This window comes from Tetrahymena thermophila (genome assembly GCF_000189635.1).
Source record: "Tetrahymena thermophila SB210 genomic scaffold scf_8254551, whole genome shotgun sequence".
Lineage (NCBI taxonomy): Eukaryota > Ciliophora > Oligohymenophorea > Hymenostomatida > Tetrahymenidae > Tetrahymena > Tetrahymena thermophila.
The window spans coordinates 145,445-166,687 of record NW_002476322.1 but is presented as its reverse complement, the minus strand read 5'-3'; the positions used below and the strand labels follow the sequence as shown (position 1 = coordinate 166,687).

At 25.4% G+C, this 21,243-nt stretch overlaps 4 protein-coding genes across 4 annotated transcripts; 3 read left to right on the top strand and 1 right to left on the bottom strand. All coding sequences in view use genetic code 6, as the record gives it.

The window, feature by feature from the left end:
• Positions 1-595: 595 nt before the first annotated feature.
• Positions 596-4,389, top strand: TTHERM_00305430 (cyclic nucleotide-binding domain protein; the record flags this gene model as incomplete). The annotated part of the gene is made up of 4 exons (XM_001021020.2): positions 596-2,349; positions 2,416-2,723; positions 2,863-2,938; positions 3,021-4,389. 4 exons carry the CDS (start codon positions 596-598, stop codon positions 4,387-4,389), a joined length of 3,507 nt encoding a protein of 1,168 aa, XP_001021020.2.
• Positions 4,390-5,214: 825 nt separating this feature from the next.
• On the bottom strand, positions 5,215-7,138 carry TTHERM_00305420 (zinc finger, C3HC4 type (RING finger) protein; the record flags this gene model as incomplete). The annotated part of the gene is made up of 3 exons (XM_001021019.3): positions 5,215-5,738; positions 5,923-6,540; positions 6,694-7,138. 3 exons carry the CDS (start codon positions 7,136-7,138, stop codon positions 5,215-5,217), a joined length of 1,587 nt encoding a protein of 528 aa, XP_001021019.1.
• An 867-nt stretch (positions 7,139-8,005) lies between these two features.
• On the top strand, positions 8,006-11,343 carry TTHERM_00305410 (mannosyl-oligosaccharide glucosidase; the record flags this gene model as incomplete). The annotated part of the gene is made up of 4 exons (XM_001021018.2): positions 8,006-9,620; positions 9,679-9,978; positions 10,141-10,764; positions 11,075-11,343. The coding sequence occupies 4 exons, from the start codon at positions 8,006-8,008 to the stop codon at positions 11,341-11,343; spliced, it is 2,808 nt and encodes a 935-aa protein (XP_001021018.2).
• A 1,032-nt stretch (positions 11,344-12,375) lies between these two features.
• TTHERM_00305400 (transmembrane protein, putative) lies at positions 12,376-20,681 on the top strand (the record flags this gene model as incomplete). Its single annotated transcript, XM_001021017.1, has 14 exons — positions 12,376-12,892; positions 12,954-13,837; positions 13,949-14,171; positions 14,227-14,813; positions 14,880-15,188; positions 15,242-16,047; positions 16,110-16,213; positions 16,262-16,412; positions 16,464-16,902; positions 16,964-17,482; positions 17,545-18,142; positions 18,198-18,982; positions 19,080-19,496; positions 19,560-20,681. The coding sequence occupies 14 exons, from the start codon at positions 12,376-12,378 to the stop codon at positions 20,679-20,681; spliced, it is 7,461 nt and encodes a 2,486-aa protein (XP_001021017.1).
• Positions 20,682-21,243: the final 562 nt, after the last annotated feature.

Here is a 21,243-nt window from a genome sequence, read left to right as displayed (position 1 = left end):
TTTTATGTTAAATTAATTTGGTTTTTTCATATTTATCTTGTTTTTTTAATCATTCCAGTAAAAAGTAATTCTTTCAAAAAATACTAGAAAAAATTGGATATAATTGTAAGCTACTATAAAAAAAACTAGAATGGGATTAATATAAAATAAATGAGCTTTATTTCATGGCCATATTTATTAATTATTAGATTTTTATCTAAAAATAAACATATTTGATAAGGCGGATCAAGATTAGTTAATAGAAAGAAATCAATGTTTTGGTAAATTTTGTATACTAAAAAGTGTAATATGATGGTCAATTATGAAAAGTTAACTATATTGTTTAATTTTAAGTTTGTAATTATTTAAAAATTATGCGTTCCAATTTATGAAATTTGTTAGTCTTAAATCTAAAAAATAGAATGTGAAATAACTAGTCATTCTTTAAGTATTGGATAAATATTATTTATTTAATTTTCTCAAATTATGTATTTATTTATTTGTTTTTAGTTCTAGATGAAAACCATAATAATAATTAAGTAAATTAATTAATTAATACTTCTACTCAAAGGCCCTACATAAATATAATTATAATAAAGTTAAAAAAAATTGTAAAATGAAGCAAATTGATGACTTGAACTATGAGAATTAGTCTCCTTATCTCTCAAAGCTTAAAGCAATGGAGGCTTTGGAAGAAAGAGATTAACTCTCTTTGATGTTCAAGAGATAGGAAGAGTCTTGTAAGTTAGAAACTGATTTAGAAATACCTAGTACAGTAAAAAACTAATAAGATGATGAAAAAGAAGTCAAGTTATCAAATAAAGATATGGCTTCCAATATTACAGAATTGTAAGGTGAATAAAATGAATATAAAAATAATGTTCTAAGCCCATTCATAGAAAGAGATAATAATCGAACTATGTCTAGAGTTTCTATTATGAATAACAAAAATCTTAATAATAGTTCTTTTATAAGTAGAAATCTTATCTATGACTATAAAAAAGTAGATTCAATCAATTAAGATGGTGATTATAAAACTCCAGAAGATGGAGATATTACATAAATGCTTGAGTCATAAAATTTATATCAAGGTAGGAAGGCTAAATAATCACGTTTAGTTTAATAAAACTCGATTTAATTGATAAATAGCTAATAAGTAATAAAAAATTAAGCAGGAAATACTGGTAATGCTTAAAAGGAATTAATGAATAGGTTTTTGATGATGTATGCAAAATAGAAAAATCAGATAACAACACTAGATGTTATTGTCAAGTTGAAAATTAAGCTGCAAGGATTTTTCGAAAAATACACATATTCAGGCAGAGTAAGACAGATTAAAAAAAACCCAAAAATATGCGAAGCAATAAATGATAAAAGTGATGGTCAAATACTCTTGAAAAAATTGGGAATATTTGGAAAAATTGAGCTGCTTAGCAGATAAATTACGAAATGCATCTTCAAATACTCAGGAAAATTTAAAATACTGAGTAAAATACTCTCATTTTTCCTTAACATGTTGAAAAAATTCATCCGATTTTCTTAAGGTAAAATATCTTCAGTAGAATTTTTTAAGCCTCACCACACACCTCTACTAATTTTTAATTTGTCTTGCATAGTTTTAAATTGCATTTTTCTATATTTTCTTTCTGTTTATGTAGTCTATTAGAACATAATGGATATTCCTAAATCTATTACTTATCATTACTTTATTCTAATGCTGGTTTTATGGATCATCGAGTTTTTTGTAAGGATAAATACTGCTGAAATATTTAGAACAAATTATGTACAAAATAGAATGCAGACATTCAGAAAGTATATTAAAGAGGGTTTTATTTCTGATTTTATGCCTATGATTGGATTACTCGTTTCTATAACTAATGAGAAAGCCCTCTTTTTTGTATTTTTGAAGTATCTAGGCTTGAGAAAAGATATCGAAAATGCTGAAAAGAAGTTATTGATGAGATTGAATAGGCATTATTATATTTAAATGATAAATTTAGCTGCTAATATATTTCTTATAGGTCATGTAATTGGAATAATGTACTACTTAACAGCAAGGATAGAGTTAGATTTTTTTGATGAGACTTATAGCTGGTTAGATACTCGTATAGCTGTTGAAGGAGATTGGTATAAGATATATCTTCAATCTCTCTACTGGGCCTTTACTCTACTTACTACAGGATCAAATGAAGTTGAGACTGGATTAGAAATGTTTTTTACTACATTTATTATGATGTTCACTGGTGCTATATTTGCTTACATATTCAACACAATAGCAAACATTATAGAAGAAATGAATCTAGTTGAGTAAGAGAAAAAGAAAGACATAAATCTTATCAATAATTACATGAGAAGGAGGAAAATATCAAGGTAAAATAAATAAATTAGATTATTAAAAAATACTAAAATTATTATCTTATTATTTGATTTATTTAGCGAAGTTTAACATAAGGCAAACGAAGATCTAGAGTTCTTTTACTAAACAAGCTATAAAAAGAAATCTGAGGAAGAGAAACAAGTTTTATCTAAGATATCATTAGAATTGACTAATAAAATGTAGCTTGAATATAATCGAGTTATTATCAACAAAATTAAGGTTTTAACAGATAATTTCAGTCCAACCACTATTGACTCAATATGCTTTAAAGTAGATGAATAATTTTATTCCCCAAATCAGATAATAATAGAATAAGACTCTCAATTTTATTAAAGTCCTTCTTTAATATTCATAGTCAACGGAAGTGGTAAATTAATAAATAAATATTTTTAATTTTTTCATTTGTAATTATTTATTTGTATCTATCTATCTATGTATGTATGTTGCATACATGCATACCAAATAGAGGATAGTAAATTAATTTTAAAAAAAAAACAAATAAATAGTTGAAATATTTGAAAAACTCAACAACTAAAATGAAGCAGCTACTACATAATTAATTTCAGGCACATAAGAAAATAAGTAAATAAAATAATTTTTTATAATCACTATTTAAGAAATCTAGGCTGATATTTTAACTATTTGTTTGTTATAAATAAAAAAGTTCAATCTCAGTTGTAAAAGAATATAAAAAAGGCGATATAATAGGAGAAGTTAACTTCTTTAATGGTTAGTCGATGAATATTTTTATGAGATCTCAGGATTTTACAACTATTTTGAAGATTGATAGGGATATTTTTCTTGACGTTTTGAAAAACAACCAGAGAGATTTTTAGAAGTTTTGTGAAATAAAAGATAAAATTCTACTTTATTCTGAATTTAAATCTCTAAATTTGAAGTGTTCAATTTGTAGAAGCAGCTAACATCTACTATAAAATTGCCCATTGTCGCATTTCAGGTCAGATAATCCATTTTTATTTGCAAAGTATAATAAAAGTGTTGATTAATAAAGAGATAAAGAGTATGAAAGAAAAATCCCACAGTAATTTAATGCTTACACAGATATGTTTATTATTTGTAGTTCAGTGAATAAGATTTTAGATTAAATATAAATAGACTCTCAGTTAGATCAAATTTATAGTTCTTTGACTAATATGACTGAAGAAGAAATTTAGGAAGAAGAAGACCAAGATCTAGAGGATGATTAAATAACTCAAACACTTACTAAGACAAAAGACAATTCGGTTGCTCTACCAAATAATAATTAAAATAATCAATCTTAGTTATCAGTTATTCCTCCTATTGAATAATCAGCTCTAATGCCTTAGCAGTCAGTATAATTATATGGGCATAGAAGCAGAAGGTAATCAAGAGAGCATTCATTTTTACCTTCTGTTGAAAAAAACTACTTAACAAACTAGTTATCAATACATAATCCTTCTAGCTCATATTAATAGTTCGAGAGTTACTAAATCTTAGCAAACAGTGATTAATAGAATAATTTCAATGGAAATCATTCTCCTATAGAAAAATAATTAAGCTAAGGATAATAAATTTAAGTAAGATTTGAAGAAAACTATAATAGAGAACCTTCAAGCACAAGTCTAAAAGAGAACAACTAAACTTAACCAATATTTTTAAGAAGAAGGCATGAACAAACAATCATCACATAAATAAAAAATTTTTTGAAGGATCCTAACTATTTCAATGTACGAGAAGAGAGCATACGTACTTAATCATAATCTAAAAATAACAGCAAATAAATTTAAAAATAACAACAAGCAGTTAATCATATTACCGATACATAATATGGTTTAAATATGGAAAAAATCAAATAGTAAAATTTCTATTGGTACTTTGATCATTAAAAAGATTTTTTACATTATTTCCCAGAAGGAAATATGTTCTTACAAATTCAAAAGTACAATAACAAAAAGAAGAAAATTAAAGATAGAAACCAACCATTGACCTCAAGAAAGGATTCCTTTTCACCAGTTAAGAAAGCAAAAAAAAGCATGAAAAGAATATATTGAAGAAAATAAAATAGCTTATTATCAACCTGAATTTAACAAAATTTAAATTTGATAATTTTATTTTTTAAAAATTACGATTAAAAGCTTTCAGCTATTTTATTATATTAAAACTTGCAATGTGCGTGTAAATAAATAATTTTGAATTATAACTTTTATATAAATAAAAAAGCATGAGTTATTTATTTACTTAATTGTAATTTTAAATTTCCTTCAAAGCTTATATATAAATTATGGATAAACTTGCTTAATTGTTTAGCTTTCTTCCAAAATAAATTATCCTTAAGTTGATTCATCTTAGCTTATTTTAGTTTTTAAGATTAATTTTCTAAAGAAATTGAAATATTGTTCATGATTTTAATATAAGAAAAATGATTAAATAAATCAGAATTTGTACTAAATTAGAAATTCATATTAGGTCTAATTATTAATAACTAGATTGTGGATAAATGAACAAATAAAATATTTCATTAATTTATTCATAGGTTTAAAATACAAAATTTAATGTTTGATGTAAATTTTATTTATATTTTTAAATAATTATCATCAAAATAGAGTAGATAGATCATTCACTTTTAGCTAGTTTTCAAATCAACTAATTTTAAATATCTTTTAACTTATTAAATTTATAGATTAATTTTTTAATGAAAAAGAAATATTTAGTTACAAATATTAATTAATAAACGATGAAAATATTTTGATAGTTTTTTCATTGATAAAATATATTTATTTATTTATTTTTTGATGTAAATTTTAATAAATTTATTTATATTTTTAAATAATTATTATCAAAATAGAAAGAGAGCACCATTTGCTTTTACCAAATTTTCAATTAGTTTCAACTAAATTTTAATATCTATTACTATTTGGTTAATCTTATTAAATATTTAAAGTGGCCATCTGAACATTAACTTAGATTTCATTTGCACTATTATTTTATTCTTCTGAATTGTTTTATTCATTTTCAGCTCCATTGATTTATTGATTATTTCTATCAGTATTTCTTTTTAATAATTCTAACATAGAATTATATAAAAATATAAATATTTTTTCTCTGCAAAATGGACACTAGTTCTTTTTCAGGGCCCATTCTTCAATACATTCTTAATGAAATACATGACGACAACATGTTACTCTTATTCTATCATTATCTTCATATTCGCCTAAACAAATTGAACAAGTATTTTAATCATTATTTCTATGTAAATTTTAATTCTATTTAAACTAAGAATATGTCATTAACGGAAGCTGTTTTTCCATCTATCTTCTTCTCATAAATTTAGTCCATCTCTTATAAACTTCACTGCTAAAATATACAATACAAAATGAGCATCCGCAGAAAAAGACTCCTCCTTTTTATATAAAAATTATTTATAATAAACTGAAAGATTTCCATTAATTATTTTTAGAATAATAATAAACTGATGCAAAAATAAAAATAAATCATTTTGCTTTAAATTCTTTTAAAATTTGGAGAAATTTAGATTAGTAAACATATTGGAGTAAACGGAGAATTTTATTTGAATAAGAAATTACCTATTAATGTATAGAATAGATAGCTAATTAATATTTAAATAAATTGATCTAAGAATGTTTAGTTTGCTTCTTTCATTGTGATTTCAAGCTCCAATTGCTGAACATTATCATTTTTAAACCAAAAATAAATGCAGTTGATTGTTTCATTATAAGGTAAGGGTACCACTTACTATTTTCTTTTGTATTATAATTTCAAGCTCTTATACTGGAATGTCTATATAAACATTCTTTGTAATTTATCTTCAGTATCAGTTTAATCACAAAAGAAGTAGTTAAAAGTTGCGGTGTTATTTAACTCAATAACAAGATTATAATAATTGTTATATGTGAACTTGTAGGATTAATATTTATAAGGCTAAATTATTGCATTCTGAGTTACATCACCAGATAATTCTTCAACAATAAATTCACAAAACATTCCTGCAAATCCCGGATTGCAAGTACATTATTGTAAAGTTAAGTTATATTCTCCTTGAGAGTTACAACCAAATTACTTTGTATGAACTTAGTATAGCCCAATATTAACATCTATGATCCAGTAATTATTATCTAGCAATGTTCCATTATTATTCAACTTAATGTTGCCAACAGGAATCTTATCAAAATCATCTAATGTTTCTGATATAAAAAAATAATTTTTAATATTAATTATAAAAAGATGTTGCTAGCGGAGTTAATCATTTATTAATAAATAGGTTGACAGACGAGAATGTAATTTGATTTTCTATATTAAATTTTAGTTTATAAAATGAATTTAATAATTTAAATTACAAATTTAAAGTGAAGTGATGTTCAAAAAGGATAAATAGTATTACGCTTCAATAAACCATTATTCGGAGTTAAAAATTATTCTATATTACCCTTAATTTGTTCTGTAGCTATAAAAATCGCAATAATCTGCTATAACTTTTGGAGCTATCATATCTTTTTATTTTACTATACTTGTTGCTGTTTTGTTACTAATACATAAAAATGGAATTTAGTATTCAGAGCTGGGAAAATGAGTCACGTTTGCATCTATAACTAATTCATAAACAGTATTTTTTATTACTGTTTATTCTACTTGTCCCCAATCTACTTGAAATCCAATAGTGTGATTTTGAGTATAAAACTTTATCTGCTGACTAACATTTTTGTTGAGTGATATCTGAAAATTATCTTCTTATCCTATTATAAATTTTATCAGTGCTAACGCCACCACTAAAATCTTAAACATTTTTTATATAGCTAGCTACTTTGTGAATAAAGTAATTTTCTAATAAATAATTGGCTTATTCTTATTTCTTTCTTTCTTTTAAATGAATTAAAAAATATGCAAAGTAATTAATTATTTTTTGATTGATTGAATATATTATTAAAGTATATATTTATTTGTATAATAAAAGCAAACATATTCTTGCTATAATAATATCAATTCATTTTTCTACTCTAATTTTTTTTCTTTTTTAATTCGTACTTGATAAATGTTTTACCAATCAATGAAAAACTCTCAAATTTAGATTTTTTTACAGGTTGCTGCAAACGTTTTGATGTAATCTACACAAATAAATAAATTAGAATTTGTTTAAACTTTTTATTTAAATCATTTGAAGTTCTATTAATTTATTTATTTAAATGTATTTTTATTAAAATGTCATGCAAGACATCAAATTTAAAACACTGATTAAAATCTTTTATAATTATTTTTTTTGCTGATTTAATTCATAAAATTTTAATAAGCAAGATTTAATTACGTATTTTAATATATCTTTGAAATGAAGGTTTTTGTTATTTTAAAATAATTAGCTATAGAGGTTAGTTTAACTTTCTGTATAAATATTTAAACTGTTTTTTATGATAATTTTTTATGATTTTTAAATTGAAAACATAATTTAATATTAGAATAAAATGGATAAAATTTTTTCCTTTATAAATATTTTATTTATTTAAAGTTAAAGTTAAAGTTAAAAAATATTTCTTAATTTTTTTGATTTTATTTATTTAAACGTAATATAAGTTTTTTAAAAAACTGATGATATTTCTGCTAAGATTCCTTATAAATATATCAAATTATAGATTTTAAATTGTATTTAATTTTAAAAGTATGAATAAGTATTCGTCAATAAATACAGACGACACTGATGTGAATCAGAGAAAACAGGAGCCAGAAAATATAACTATAATTTCTTAACAAGAAAAAAAGAAAAATGGCCCTTTTATCAACAAAATTGTTGTCATAATATTTATTTTATGCGTGATTACTATTGTTTTCACCTTCGGTTTTAGTTCAAAATATTAGGGTACCAAAAAAAATAAAGAGCATAAAAATAAATACAAATTCATGAAAGAAAACATTCAACAAAATAATAACTAAATGTAAAATGAAAATTAAACTCAATCAAAAGATTAAATGAGCAAAAATTCAGGTGATGAAAGCAACAGCTCATAGAAAAATATTTAAAATTTAGAAAATAATAATGATGCAGATAATTAGAAGAATAAAGCTTCTTCGTAATTAGATGTTAATGAAAAAAATACAAGCAAAGATGAAACTAAACAAGGGAATAAAAAGGATTTAGTTAATAACTTGCAAATAGAAGGAGAATAAGATGATGATTATGATGTAGAAGCACAAGTAAAATAAGGCAATATTAGAGGAAGTTAAAGCACATAAAAGGAAAAGGATAATCAAAAATTCATTAGCTCCAAAATAGTGAACGAAGATACCATTTTATGGGGACATTATAAGTCTCATTTAATCTATAATATCTCTTAAAGAAAGAAAAATCCTTTAAGCATGAGCATGAGCTACTTTCCAGATATGGAAATTAATTAAGTTTATACTTTGTATAATAAAAAGGCATTTGAAAATCAAGTTTTTTATGATTTTAAATACAACGATGGGACTAGGTTTTCTGAATATTTGATAAATGACTAAAGATATGACTTTAAGGTATAAAGCATATTTATTAAAGAAAAAGCAAATAAAAATAAACAAAAATGGGTAAACTAGCACACAGTCTTTAAATCAACTAATTTTTCACCTAGCAGAAAAAACAAAAGCCTAATATTTAGTATTAGTCAAGAAGTTTATGATGATAAAAATTTATGGAACGAAGGCTAATACTTCCACTTCAAATTTATCAAAAATGAAAATTCTATCACAGTTGAAGCATTTTAACTAAAAGAAAATAACAAAAGTTTAGCTGAAAATAAAGACTCAAGCAATTTCTTAGGTTCATTTGTTTTCACTGTAGAGAAAGATAACAAGTTAATTGAAGGCAGCGAGCTCCAAAATTTAATTAGTTATAGCTAATTATTTATGCCAAAGCAAGAAAATAATTGGGATGTATCAAAAGCAATCAGCGAAAATATTAAATATTAAACTAGAACACTTAACAATCATGAAACATCAGGATAGCAAATCAATAATTTTATCTTAATTTAGTTCAATTTCTAGCAAGAATTTGAATATAAAATTCATATTTCTTATGATTCATTTAAGAAAGCTAGCTAATAAAAGTTACCATCTTAATATCCATTTGATGATTCTTTACAGAAGCTTATTAAATAGTATGAAAAACAATTTTAATAGTCAATTGAATCTAAAGGAGTGAATGATAAACACAATTGCACTGTATTTGCTGTATCTAATTTACTGGGAGGAATGACATATAAATATGGAAATCTATAATATACTCAAAAGGAAGAGGAAAGAAGTAAGATTTAATAATATAATTATGATCATTTCAAAGCTATTTTTATTTTAACAAATAGAATCTCAACCTAAATCTATTTTCTCTTTTACACCATCAAGGACTCGCTTTGGATGGCCTTTTTTATGGGATGATGGATTCCATAATGCTGTTGCAAGTAAGTTTTAACCTAGGCTTTCTGCTTTTGTAATAAAAAGCTGGTTAGATACGATGAATGAAGATGGATGGATTTGTAGAGAGTAATCAAGAGGAGAAGAAGCCTTTGGTTTATGCAGTTGCCCAGCATTCATCAAAAAAGATAACCGTGATGGTAATCCTCCAACACTCATATTAGCCATAGAGTATTTTTTGAGAGACCATAGTAAAATATTATGAATAAATTTAAATTATTTTATAAAATGATTTTATTCATTTTTTCAATAAAAAAAATAATATTTAATTTTGAAAAGTAAAAAATTTAATCTACTAAAAATTTTTAAAGTAAATTGTTTATTAAATATATTGATAAATAATTATTAAAAAGTGGATATTGCTAAAGAATTAATCTAAGAAGGGTACTTTTCAAAATTGGAAAAATGGTACCATTGGTATCTAAAAACTTAGATGGTCAAAGATGAGTTTTTTACAGGAAACGCTAATAATTTTAATGACTTTGAAAAAAATAGCTTTGTTTTTAAATTTTGGGATCAAGATGGAAACGTCGCTTCTATGAATAGTGGATTAGATGACTATCCAAGAAACGATAACGGTAAACCCTTCAATGAGCCAATAGGACACATAGACTTGCAAAGTTGGATGTATCACTTTACATCAATAATGGAAAAGTTCAGTCTCTTTAATTAAGACATGAAAAAATTTGAATATTATCTGAGCATAAAGGAAGTAATTTTGTAAAGGACAGAGGAATATTTTTTAGATGACAGAGATTCCCTTTATAAAGACATAATATCTTCAAATAGAAGTCTCAAATCAGTTGAGTTCTCACCTCATTTTGGTTATCCAAACACTTTGCCATTAGCATTTGGCATAGTAAAAGACGATGGCTATCAACTTCAAACGTTATTGAAAAGAATTTAAGATTAAAACTTTCTTTGGACAGATTATGGGTTGAGAAGTTTATCTAAATCAGATAGTTACTCTAAAAGAGGTAAAATAAATAAATAAATAATTTAATATATTTTGATTTTTATTCAATATAAAATATTTTTTTACGTAATATAAAGTTAGAAAATTACTTTGCTTTTTTTAATAGAATTACTTAAAAAAATAAAGCAAAATAATATTAAAATGCATTCAGATATCAAATCATTTTTTTAATTTTTAAAATATTTTTATTAAAAAGATAAACAAAAAATAAATTTTAAAATTATTAAAAATTAAAAAAATATTTTTTGTAAATATAGATTTTTTTTGAAATTTTAAAAATTTATTCTAAAATTATTAAAAATTTTAAAAAGGCAATAACTATTGGACCAATCCAATATGGATATAAATGAATTATTTAGTTTTAAGAGGATTAAATTTGTACTACTAAGAAAATGAAGAGGCAACTAATCTTTATTCAAAACTTAGGAAAAATGTCTCAAATACTGTGTGTCAGAATTGGGAAAAAACAGGCTTTTTTTATGAAAATTATAATAAATATGATAACGGATAAGGATCTGATGCATATCCATTCACAGGATGGACTGCAACTGTAGCTTTGATTAATGCAGAAAATTATTGAAATGGTTTCTAAATAATTAGATTAGTTAGTTACTTTGAAAATATCAAGATAGTTTGTTATAATAACAATAAAAGGTTGGTGATTAATAATTTTTAATTTGTGTAGATTTTGATTGTTTATTTGAAAATTGACTATTTTATGGTTAATGCTTAATATTTTTATATTTGTAGGAATCACTCTTTGTTTGTTTGATAAAAGTCTGAATTATTATATTTGTAATTTTGAATTTAACTTTTGAATGCAATAAAATTTCTGTCAAATAATAAATTGATAATTTAATTTGTGTGGTCAAGATTAGTATAACTAAAAGTAAAATAAACAAATATTTAATATAATTTGTTTGGTAATCTTTACAAGGATTTATTTTGATTAAAGCCATTCACACACAACAGATTCTAATTTAAACTAAAAATGCTGAAAAAAAGTGCTCCAAAAATATTCAAAGCTTAAAAAAAACTTATTGGCAATCATATAAATGATTTTAGTTAGTTTTTTCTAAATAATAAAATAAAAAATGAATGATTATTTAAATTATGCTTAAAAACTAATAGAATTCTTTTCACTTGCTGAAAAAAGTAAACAATAATTTCTAACGAAGAATTAAGCTTATTAGAAGAAAAAAATTGAATGGTCAAGTTAAGATTTTTATTTAATTTAAATTGCCAAAAAGTTAAATTCCTTTTGTTTATCAACATATTTTAATATCTTCTGAATAAATAATTGATTTACAAGGTTTTGAATTAATTTTGAATGAATATCTAATATTTAAGTTGTATATACATATCAATCAATTAATTAATTAATTCTAAAAAAAATACAATTATTCAAATTAGCATTACTTTTACATTTCAAATACTTAAAGAGGGACAAAAATTTAAGTTAGAAGCATTAGTTGAGCTGAAGAAAATTAGGATTAGGTTATATTCAATCGCAATCATATCTAGTTAGGTTTTAAATAAGTATTACCTTAGTGATAAAAATAATTTTACTCTAAATATTTTAAGAATTTGAAAGGTTTTAAGATATTAAATTATGATTTTTCTAAAGTTTATCATCAGATTGATTTTAGCTATTCAATATATAAGACTAGTTACTTCCTATTGCACTTAAGATAAATAATTTGTGTAGAGAAGTGATACCTTCGTCTAGCTTGTTTTTAAATATAACTAGTTTTTAAATGTACTTGTTGCATAGTCAGATAATAGTTAATAATTAACAGCCACTTCCAGTCTCTTTTAAGGTTTAGTAATAAATGATTGTAGAGTTATTTAAAATGGTTGCAGTATTTAAGAATAACCTAGCTGCCCAAATGATATTTTTAATACTTTTCCTTGTTCTATATCAGGTTCTACAATAACTCTATAACCTTGGCAAATTTCATCATTAAAAACATACACTTTTATGACTCTTTATATACAAGTTGATTTTAAAAGTTCATTATCAATCAAACCACCATAATAATACGATATATAATATAATTACTCTTTCACAAGTTCCTCACAAAATACTTGCACCACCAGCTATATCATATCACCTTCGAGACCAGCATGTAATTTTTTTAGTATTTGTTTTAATTTATATTAAATTAAATTGTTTAAAATTTTTAATAGCTTTGTCAATGTCTTTCTAGACTCCAACAACTTAATAAGTAGTATCAAGCTCTGCTCCTATTTAGATAAGTTATACTCCTTAATTTGACACAAGCTCTGATTCATTACAAATCATGATAAATCAACAGCAATTTAATTTAGATTTTTCCAGCACTTTTACTTCTTAATAGATATGGGCATATACAAGAGCAGTTTTTAATCCTACAGGTCCTACTGTTATGAGCACTTAAAATTGCATCCTTGATTAATTGAGTTAAAATAGATATTATTGTCTTTAGTTTAACTTAAATTCATAATTCGTTTTCAAATAGAATTAAGCCTATACTATCCTCTTTTATAATCTAAACTATCCTTTTCATCCATTAGGATTTGCAGATGTATAATTTAAAGTTATGCAATCACAAAATGCCTGCGAATAGGGTACTGTTATTGCAAGTTCTGCTTTCATGCCTACAAATTTTAAACCCTAAACAGGTTTATTAACTTTGAAGAGCATATAATTCTGTATTGACGTTAATAACTGCTAAGCTACAGGATAAGTGCTTGCAAATTATAAAACAGTTAGTATAACAATTTAAAATCCAACATTATTAGCTACTGGTACAAGACTGGATCTTATTTTTAACATGGATTTCATACTTTTTGCAAGTTCTGATAACAACAGAGCTGTTTAAATATCGTTTGCATCATCAGGTCCATCTTTAACTGGATCTTTTTCATTAAATTAGCCAGCGAGTAATCAAATGTTGGCAAGTTTTACATTGGCAAGATCATATATACCAGCAAATGATATAACAATTACAATATCTAACGCTTTCATGGGATTTGACACTAAGAATACATATGCTTTCTATTTAAATGCAATATGCAGTTCATCTTTAAGTGTAATTTTAAAAATATTTTTTCTTTAAAAATGATTTTTTTTTTTTTTTTGAAATATTATTTACTGTTTTGATAAATTTGTTTATATTAAATTTTATAAAATTAAACAATAGAGTAATCCATCAACACCTACACCATAATACTAAATGAATTATAGCAGTCTATCTTTAAATAATAACGTTTTTAAAACCTTAAGTATTGATGGAAGTATTCCATTTTAAATAGGCTAGTCTTCTAATTACAACTTCAATATTATACCTTCAAATTCATTTACTTCAAGCTAAATGCAGATAACTATAACATTCCCTTCTAACACTTATAAATTTTTAACAGCGAGTAATAAAATTTAAATTGAAGTTGAATTTTTAAAAAAATATTTTTATTAATAAAGCAAATCCTTGCTATGCAGTAACTCTAAATGGTAGCATTTAAATAGATTAGAGCAAGATTACAGAAACAAAGAGAGACTCTACCTCAGGAACTGTTATTTTATAAATAGCTTTTCCTACCCCTTAGACTATAACTAGTTACTCAGTAAGTATTTGCAGTGTGTAAAATCCTATGGTGACAGGTTCTTCTGGTAATATTTAAGTAGCAGCTAACTATGGATCAAATAATTTTTTAACAGAAAATGGTTCTGTCTCAACCACAATTTCACCAGCTCCATTTGCTACTGGAACTTCAGTAGCTCCTAAAGACAATAAAATAATGTAAACTATGGCCTCAAATGGATATACCTTTACATTAAATTTACCTGTCTAATAAAAAGCTTAAAATACTTTAAAGATAGTTTTCCCAAATTATTTAGCAAATAGCATTACTTTTTCCTCTTCTTCTGTAACATTCAATAATTAATAAACTAATTAGCAGCCTAATATTTATTGGTAAGGCTAACTAGCTTCTGATGTTACTACTGCCATTACTATCACTTTTACAGGTTATAATCCTCCTTTAACATAAACTAATTATGTCTTCAAAGTAAAAAATAATTTCAACTTTTAGATATCATATTTTTTAATTTATAAAATAAATAAATAAAAATAGGCAACAATGTATGATAGCAATGGAAACCCTTAATTGAGTTCTGATATTACTTTATCCACTGCAGCATATACACCTGCTACCTGTGGTTAAATTTTAAATAATCGTTCATCTAAATAGAATGGTGATTCTACAGACTATACTTTTACTATTAATACAAATTATTTCATGGATCCAAGTTTAAATTTTTTTATGAGAATTCAATTAGATCCCACATAAGCTGTAACAAATTTAAATGTGTAAGAAATTTCAAAAAATTTAAAAGGCCTCACTTCCACTTAGACAAATGATGGTGCAGCAAATAATTATATCGTAATTATTTTTTACAATTACTATTTTATTTATTATTTTAAAATATATAATAGGATATAACAGCAAGCTAAGGCAATAGCTTTTAATATATAAGTGGATATAACGCATAATTTATATTCAAAATCCAAACAATTACAAACTATAGGAGTACAAAACCAATTACTGGATTATAAATTATTTCAGGAATTTCAGCAAAAAGCTTAGGATGTACCTAGACATACTCTTGGAATGATAATATAGTTAAGCCACTTTCATAAAATTCTGTATCTATAACTAATATCGATAAGCAATATTTTGAATAACAAGCCACCTATAGTTTCAAAATCTAATTAGATATTGCTATTCCATAGAATGGTTATTTTGATATTGTAGGATCTTAAAATTTTCCAACTACTGTTTAAATAAATAGTAATCCAGCTTCTATGTTTACTTTTACTCCATTAACTAATCCTTCAAGTAAAATAAGAATTACTTGTATTTAACAATCATGTACTACCTTTACATTAATAATTAATCCTATTTCTAATCCTAATTATGCCTCATTTTTAAATGGTAATACTCCTATTCTAACTTCTATCTCAACTTATGATTAGGCAGCTAGTGATTACTTAATTTAATCAGTTTAATTTAGTTTAAATTCTCTTAATTATTTCAATTAATGCTACACATCCTAACCTTATAAAAGTTTCTGCAAAGATTGTTAAAACTCTAATTAAAATTATTGTACTTCATGCTACTCTGGTAGTATCTTTAACGGATAAACTTATAATTTGCTCGACACAATAAATAATGTATGTGTTTCTACTTGCCCTACTATCTCTTATAATAATGGAGCTTCATAGTGTGTAAAATGCATTAAGTAATTTAAATATTTTAATAGCAAAGTTAATTTTAAATACCATTTTAATTTATTCTTAAAAGTAACTGTGCAACTTGTACTTCTGCTACAACTTGCTAAAGTTGTGTTTCTCCATACTAATTATAAGACACTACATGCTAATAAAACTGCAATCCGACTTATTATTGTATTATTTTTTATTTATAGTTTTGAGATTAACATTATTTAAATAAAGCTGACTCAAATAGAGTGTGCCAAAAATGTGATTAGACAAAGTGTCTTAATTGCTAAGGATCAAGCACTAATTGCTTAAGTTGTTAACCTGGATTTGGTTTGATTACTGTGTCAGGATAATCCTCTTGTGTAAATTGTAGCTAAACACCTGGGTATTTATTTATTTAAGTTATAAATTAATTAATCATTTGAAATATATATAGTTACTATGATAAAAAAGATAACTCAGGTACATGTGGTATTTGTAATCCTTTATGTACTTAATGCTCTGGAAACGCAAACAATTGTAGTGCTTGTGTATAAATTTCAAATGGATAAGCTGTTTATTTTAATCCTATAGCTAACACTTGCACAACAAGTTGTGAAAGAGATGGCTATAACCTATTAAAGTAAGGAAACACTTATGTTTGTGGAGTATGCACAAATTCTTGTAATACTTGCAAAAATTAATCAAGCTATTGTACAAGTTGCAGCTCACCACTTTATTTGTTACAAAATAAATGTATAACGAAAAGTGAAATTACAGATGGTTTTTATCCTAATGACGCTCAGCATACAGCAGACTCTTGCTCATCAGTATGCACTAAGTGTGTTTCGTCTTAGATATGCACAAGTTGTATCCCTAATTTCTTTATGGTGGCTGTAATAAATTCACAATAACAATTTTTTAATTTACTTTAAAATAATTTTCTATTATATTTAGGGATAATGCTTATCTTAATGTCCAAATAATCTACCTGTTCCTGATGGCTCAGGAGGATGTAAAGAAGATACTTCTTCAAAAGTAAGCAACATTTAAGATGATAATAAGGTAGTTCCTTTCCCAATGCTCTTAGCTTCAATAGCTTTTTGTATTTCTATATACTTCTCTAAGTATGAGTATCATGCAACATTTGTTCCTGGTTGTGTTGTTGGATTTTGCTCCTTGTTTGAATGGATTTCTTGGATAGCACTCATTGCAACTGCTTCTGATTACTCAGGAATGTAAAGCGCTGCTGCTGTTTTAGCACTTTTAGGATTCTTATTCTTATATATTATAAATATTATCCAATTTATCATGATGAAAAAATACATAGAAACAGATACAGTTTTTATGGAGTGGGTCTTAAATAACCATAAAAATAAGGTTTGCTTTACTATAATTAAATATGCTTCTTTGATAATTAGTTTTAAGGCTACAAGAATAATATTCTCAAAGTATTTCAACTAAGGCTTCTTCAAAGTAATATTTTTATTATTATCAATTTATAAATTATTTAAAAATGAATATCTTTAAATAAAAAGGCTAAGTTAAATAGCATTGATCTTTTCTCACCTTTCAATAAGTTAGCTATTGTCAGCGTTTTAATGAACAGTAGTTTAATTATTATTTCATCAGCCATTGCTACATATACTTACGCTAAGCAAACCTAAGGATTTTTCCTTGGATTAGATAGCTTGATAGTTACTATTATGATGATTATTTTTATGATTTGGGATTCTCTAAAGAAAAAGGATTTCTTTGAGGAGCCTGTTGATTTAAACCAAACATTTAGCTAAAGATTCTTACCATTCGACTAATCATACATGGATAGATTGCACTCTAAAGTATTGGAAAATAGTGCTAGAATGAATCGTGGAGAATCAAATTCAAGTCTGGTTGATTTCAAAGAGAATAAGAAAGTAACTGTCCACGAAGGTCTTCAAAAACCATTACAGTAAGTACTAGATCCTAGTGAAATGTCTGCAAATGCTAGTATAGACAAAAATGTTCTGAAAAATTCTGAAAATGGAGCTTTTTATTTGATCTAGGATCATTTGTACGAAAGCTATAAACCTGGACCTAACGGTGGAAAAAGACACTTTGAAAAGAAACATATAGCTCCTTAATTCGACTATTCAAGTAAATCATATTAAATAAAATAAACATTTCAAAATTATTTTAAATAAAAATTTAGAATACAACCCAATTTAAGAGCATTCTAATGAAGATGAATTAGATGATGACGATGAGCGTATGGACCTAAAGAACAGGCAAGGATAGATGATGTTTGACTAGTCAGGATTAGTTAAAGAGTCAAACATGGAAAATTAAAGAGCATCAAAAGGAAAGAGAAATTCACCAGGTGGTGGATAATATGGCAATCAATACTAAGATGAGGAAGAACCTGTGCCTCAGAAACCTAATACTCGTCATACAGTATACTACAATGAGAATGTTTAGGGAATGCTTAACAGTGTTTCAACAAAAGGTGCAAATAATTCTTAACTTTAAAACTAGGAAGGAGTTAGCATAGGTGTTAATATGAACTAAGAAGAAGATGAAGAAAATAGAGAATTAAGATAGAGATTGTACTCAAAACCTAGCGATATTATGAATGGTGATCAATCAAACCCATCTGCTGTCGCTGCAGCTATGATGATGAGACAATCATATTCGCCTAAATAGAGCAACTTATATGAAAATTAAAAGACATCAAAAACTGAAGGAAACAGATAAAGTATTAAAAATAACTCTACTTTAAATAATTCTCCTTCAAGCAAGTCGAAAAAGAAAACTTCTCCAAGTAGATCAAGAAGTATTTCACCTTCCTTAGCTAAAATTGAAGATAAAAAGATGAAAAAATCCACCTCTCCTAAAAAACAAAAATCTCAAAATTCAGATGAAGAAAATAATATGAGAAATAGCTAAACTTCAAATAAGTCTGCAAAATCCAATAAATCTAAAAAAAGTTAAAAGAAAGTAATCAATTTAACTATTTATTTTTTATTAAATTATTTATTTATTTTTTTATTAATTCTTTTTTAAAATATTTAAATTAAAATCTTATTTCTTATAGGGAAAAGGAAATGATGATGATAACATGCTTTTCTATTTTGCTCATCCAGTAGATGGAGATTAAGCTTTACCTCCTAACTAGGCTAATAAGAACAGCTAAAAGAAAAAAGAAAATAATAATTAGAATAAGAATAATGGAGGTAGTAAAGGTAACTAAAATGAATAAAGTGATGATAACAAAGTTGAAAGAATCATGCCAATAGAAGAAAATCTCGATGAGCCTTTAGCAGAATAAAAGCAAGTTTAACCCAAATACGATTTAGCAAACCAAATGAAAATGAAAGGACCCTATAATAATGATAGAATAAAATCTAATAAAGGCGGTCTTATGGGAGTTGAGAACGAAGATGACCCAGAGGATTTACAAAACAGATCCAAAGGATTAAACTATCAAGGAAGCTAAGACATAGATAGAAATGTAAATTTTATTTTTAATTAAATTTTTATTTTTATTTTTAATATCTTTTTTTAATTATTATAGATTTATGACTCAAGCGAAAGTGTTAGAACAGCTGAAGAAGCTGATATGAATTACAATGAAGTTAGTCCATCAGATTTTAATGTATTAAATCAGAGATACGAAGAAGACTTTTTTGCAATATAACTATAACAATAAATATAGCGTTAGTAGTAATTATCTGGAAATAATTTGATGATAAATCCAGACATATAATCCATACAAATGGGATCCGTAATTCAAAGTCCTAATAACTAGCTTCTTTCATCATAATAAGCTTAGCTTATGGGAGGAAGCGTGTAACAACGTCCTCCTCTTATTCTTGCTAATAGTAATTCAAATATATCTATAGCTAATCCTAAAACCACTAAATCAGCTGGTGGCGGAAAAAAGAAATCTAAAAGCAAAACTCGCAGTAGCTCTAAAAATCACCCTAATTTGAGCTCTCAAAATAATCCATTTAATCATGCTGTTATTCACTAAGGTTTAATGACACCTTCTTCAGGAAGCGTACAAGGCATGAGAAGTGGATAAGGTTTTATGTAGTAAGATATTGATCCTATGACATAAAAAGACTCACCTGTTGGTAGCCATAGAACTGGAAGAGGTGCTGATGTCTATCATAGCAGCCATAGCAGAAATATTCGTCCTAACTCTTAAGATTAGTCAGATGGCTTTATGAGATCAAATACTCAAAATATGTATCACACATCTAATTCTAAAACTGGAAACCCAATGGCTAGTAAAGTTAGCGGAGGCGGTTCAAGAATGGGCAACATCTCTCCTTCTAACAGCAACTAAGTAATTACATATAAAGTTCCTTAAACAGATATAAACAAGCTTAAGAGTTTGGAAAAAATATATCTGTAAAGACTTGAAATCCAAGGTAACAACAATGCCCAATCCTCTAACAAGAAACCAAAGAAGAATAAATAACAGCACTCAGGAAATGTAGCTGATTTCAACAATGACTTTGACCAGAATTCTGTTCATAGCTCCCAAATGCACAACATGAATGGATTCTTTAAACCTGATAGCAGATAAGCTAGAGATACTTCAGATATCCATGCTCCTTCAGCTATCTTAATGGAAGACCCTAATTCTATGGTGATAGCAGATTTTGGAGATGATATTTACAAAGACTGACATTATATTATTTTCTTTATATATAAAAATATATATTATAAATAAATAGATCCTTCTGATTAAGATCGTTAATTGTTAATTGACATATAATTTATTAAATCTAAGTAAGTAGTGATGAGTTTAATGATTCCACTACTGTTTATAAGTTATCAGATTGAATTATTTTTTTTATATATAAAACTCAAATGAATATTTGTGTGTTTATTTTCTGTATTTTCAAAATATTCTTTATTAAATTCATTTTATTTTGGTTTCAGTATTTAAAATAAAATTTTAAGCAAGCTAGTTTGTTATGATAATTCAACAATAAATAACAAATTAGATCAAATTAATCGCTTATTTTGAATTTTGATAAGCAACAAACAGTTTAGTAGTTTGCAAATACAAAGCCTTACATATGCCGATAATTCTTATTAATTTAATTTAATTAATTTAAAAGAGTTAACCCACTTTTTAATTTAATAGATAGATTATAAGTCAACCACTAAGTTATTACTAAATAAAAATAATCTTTAATAAAGTAGAAGAAGCTAACATATAGTAAATAATTTATTAATATTTT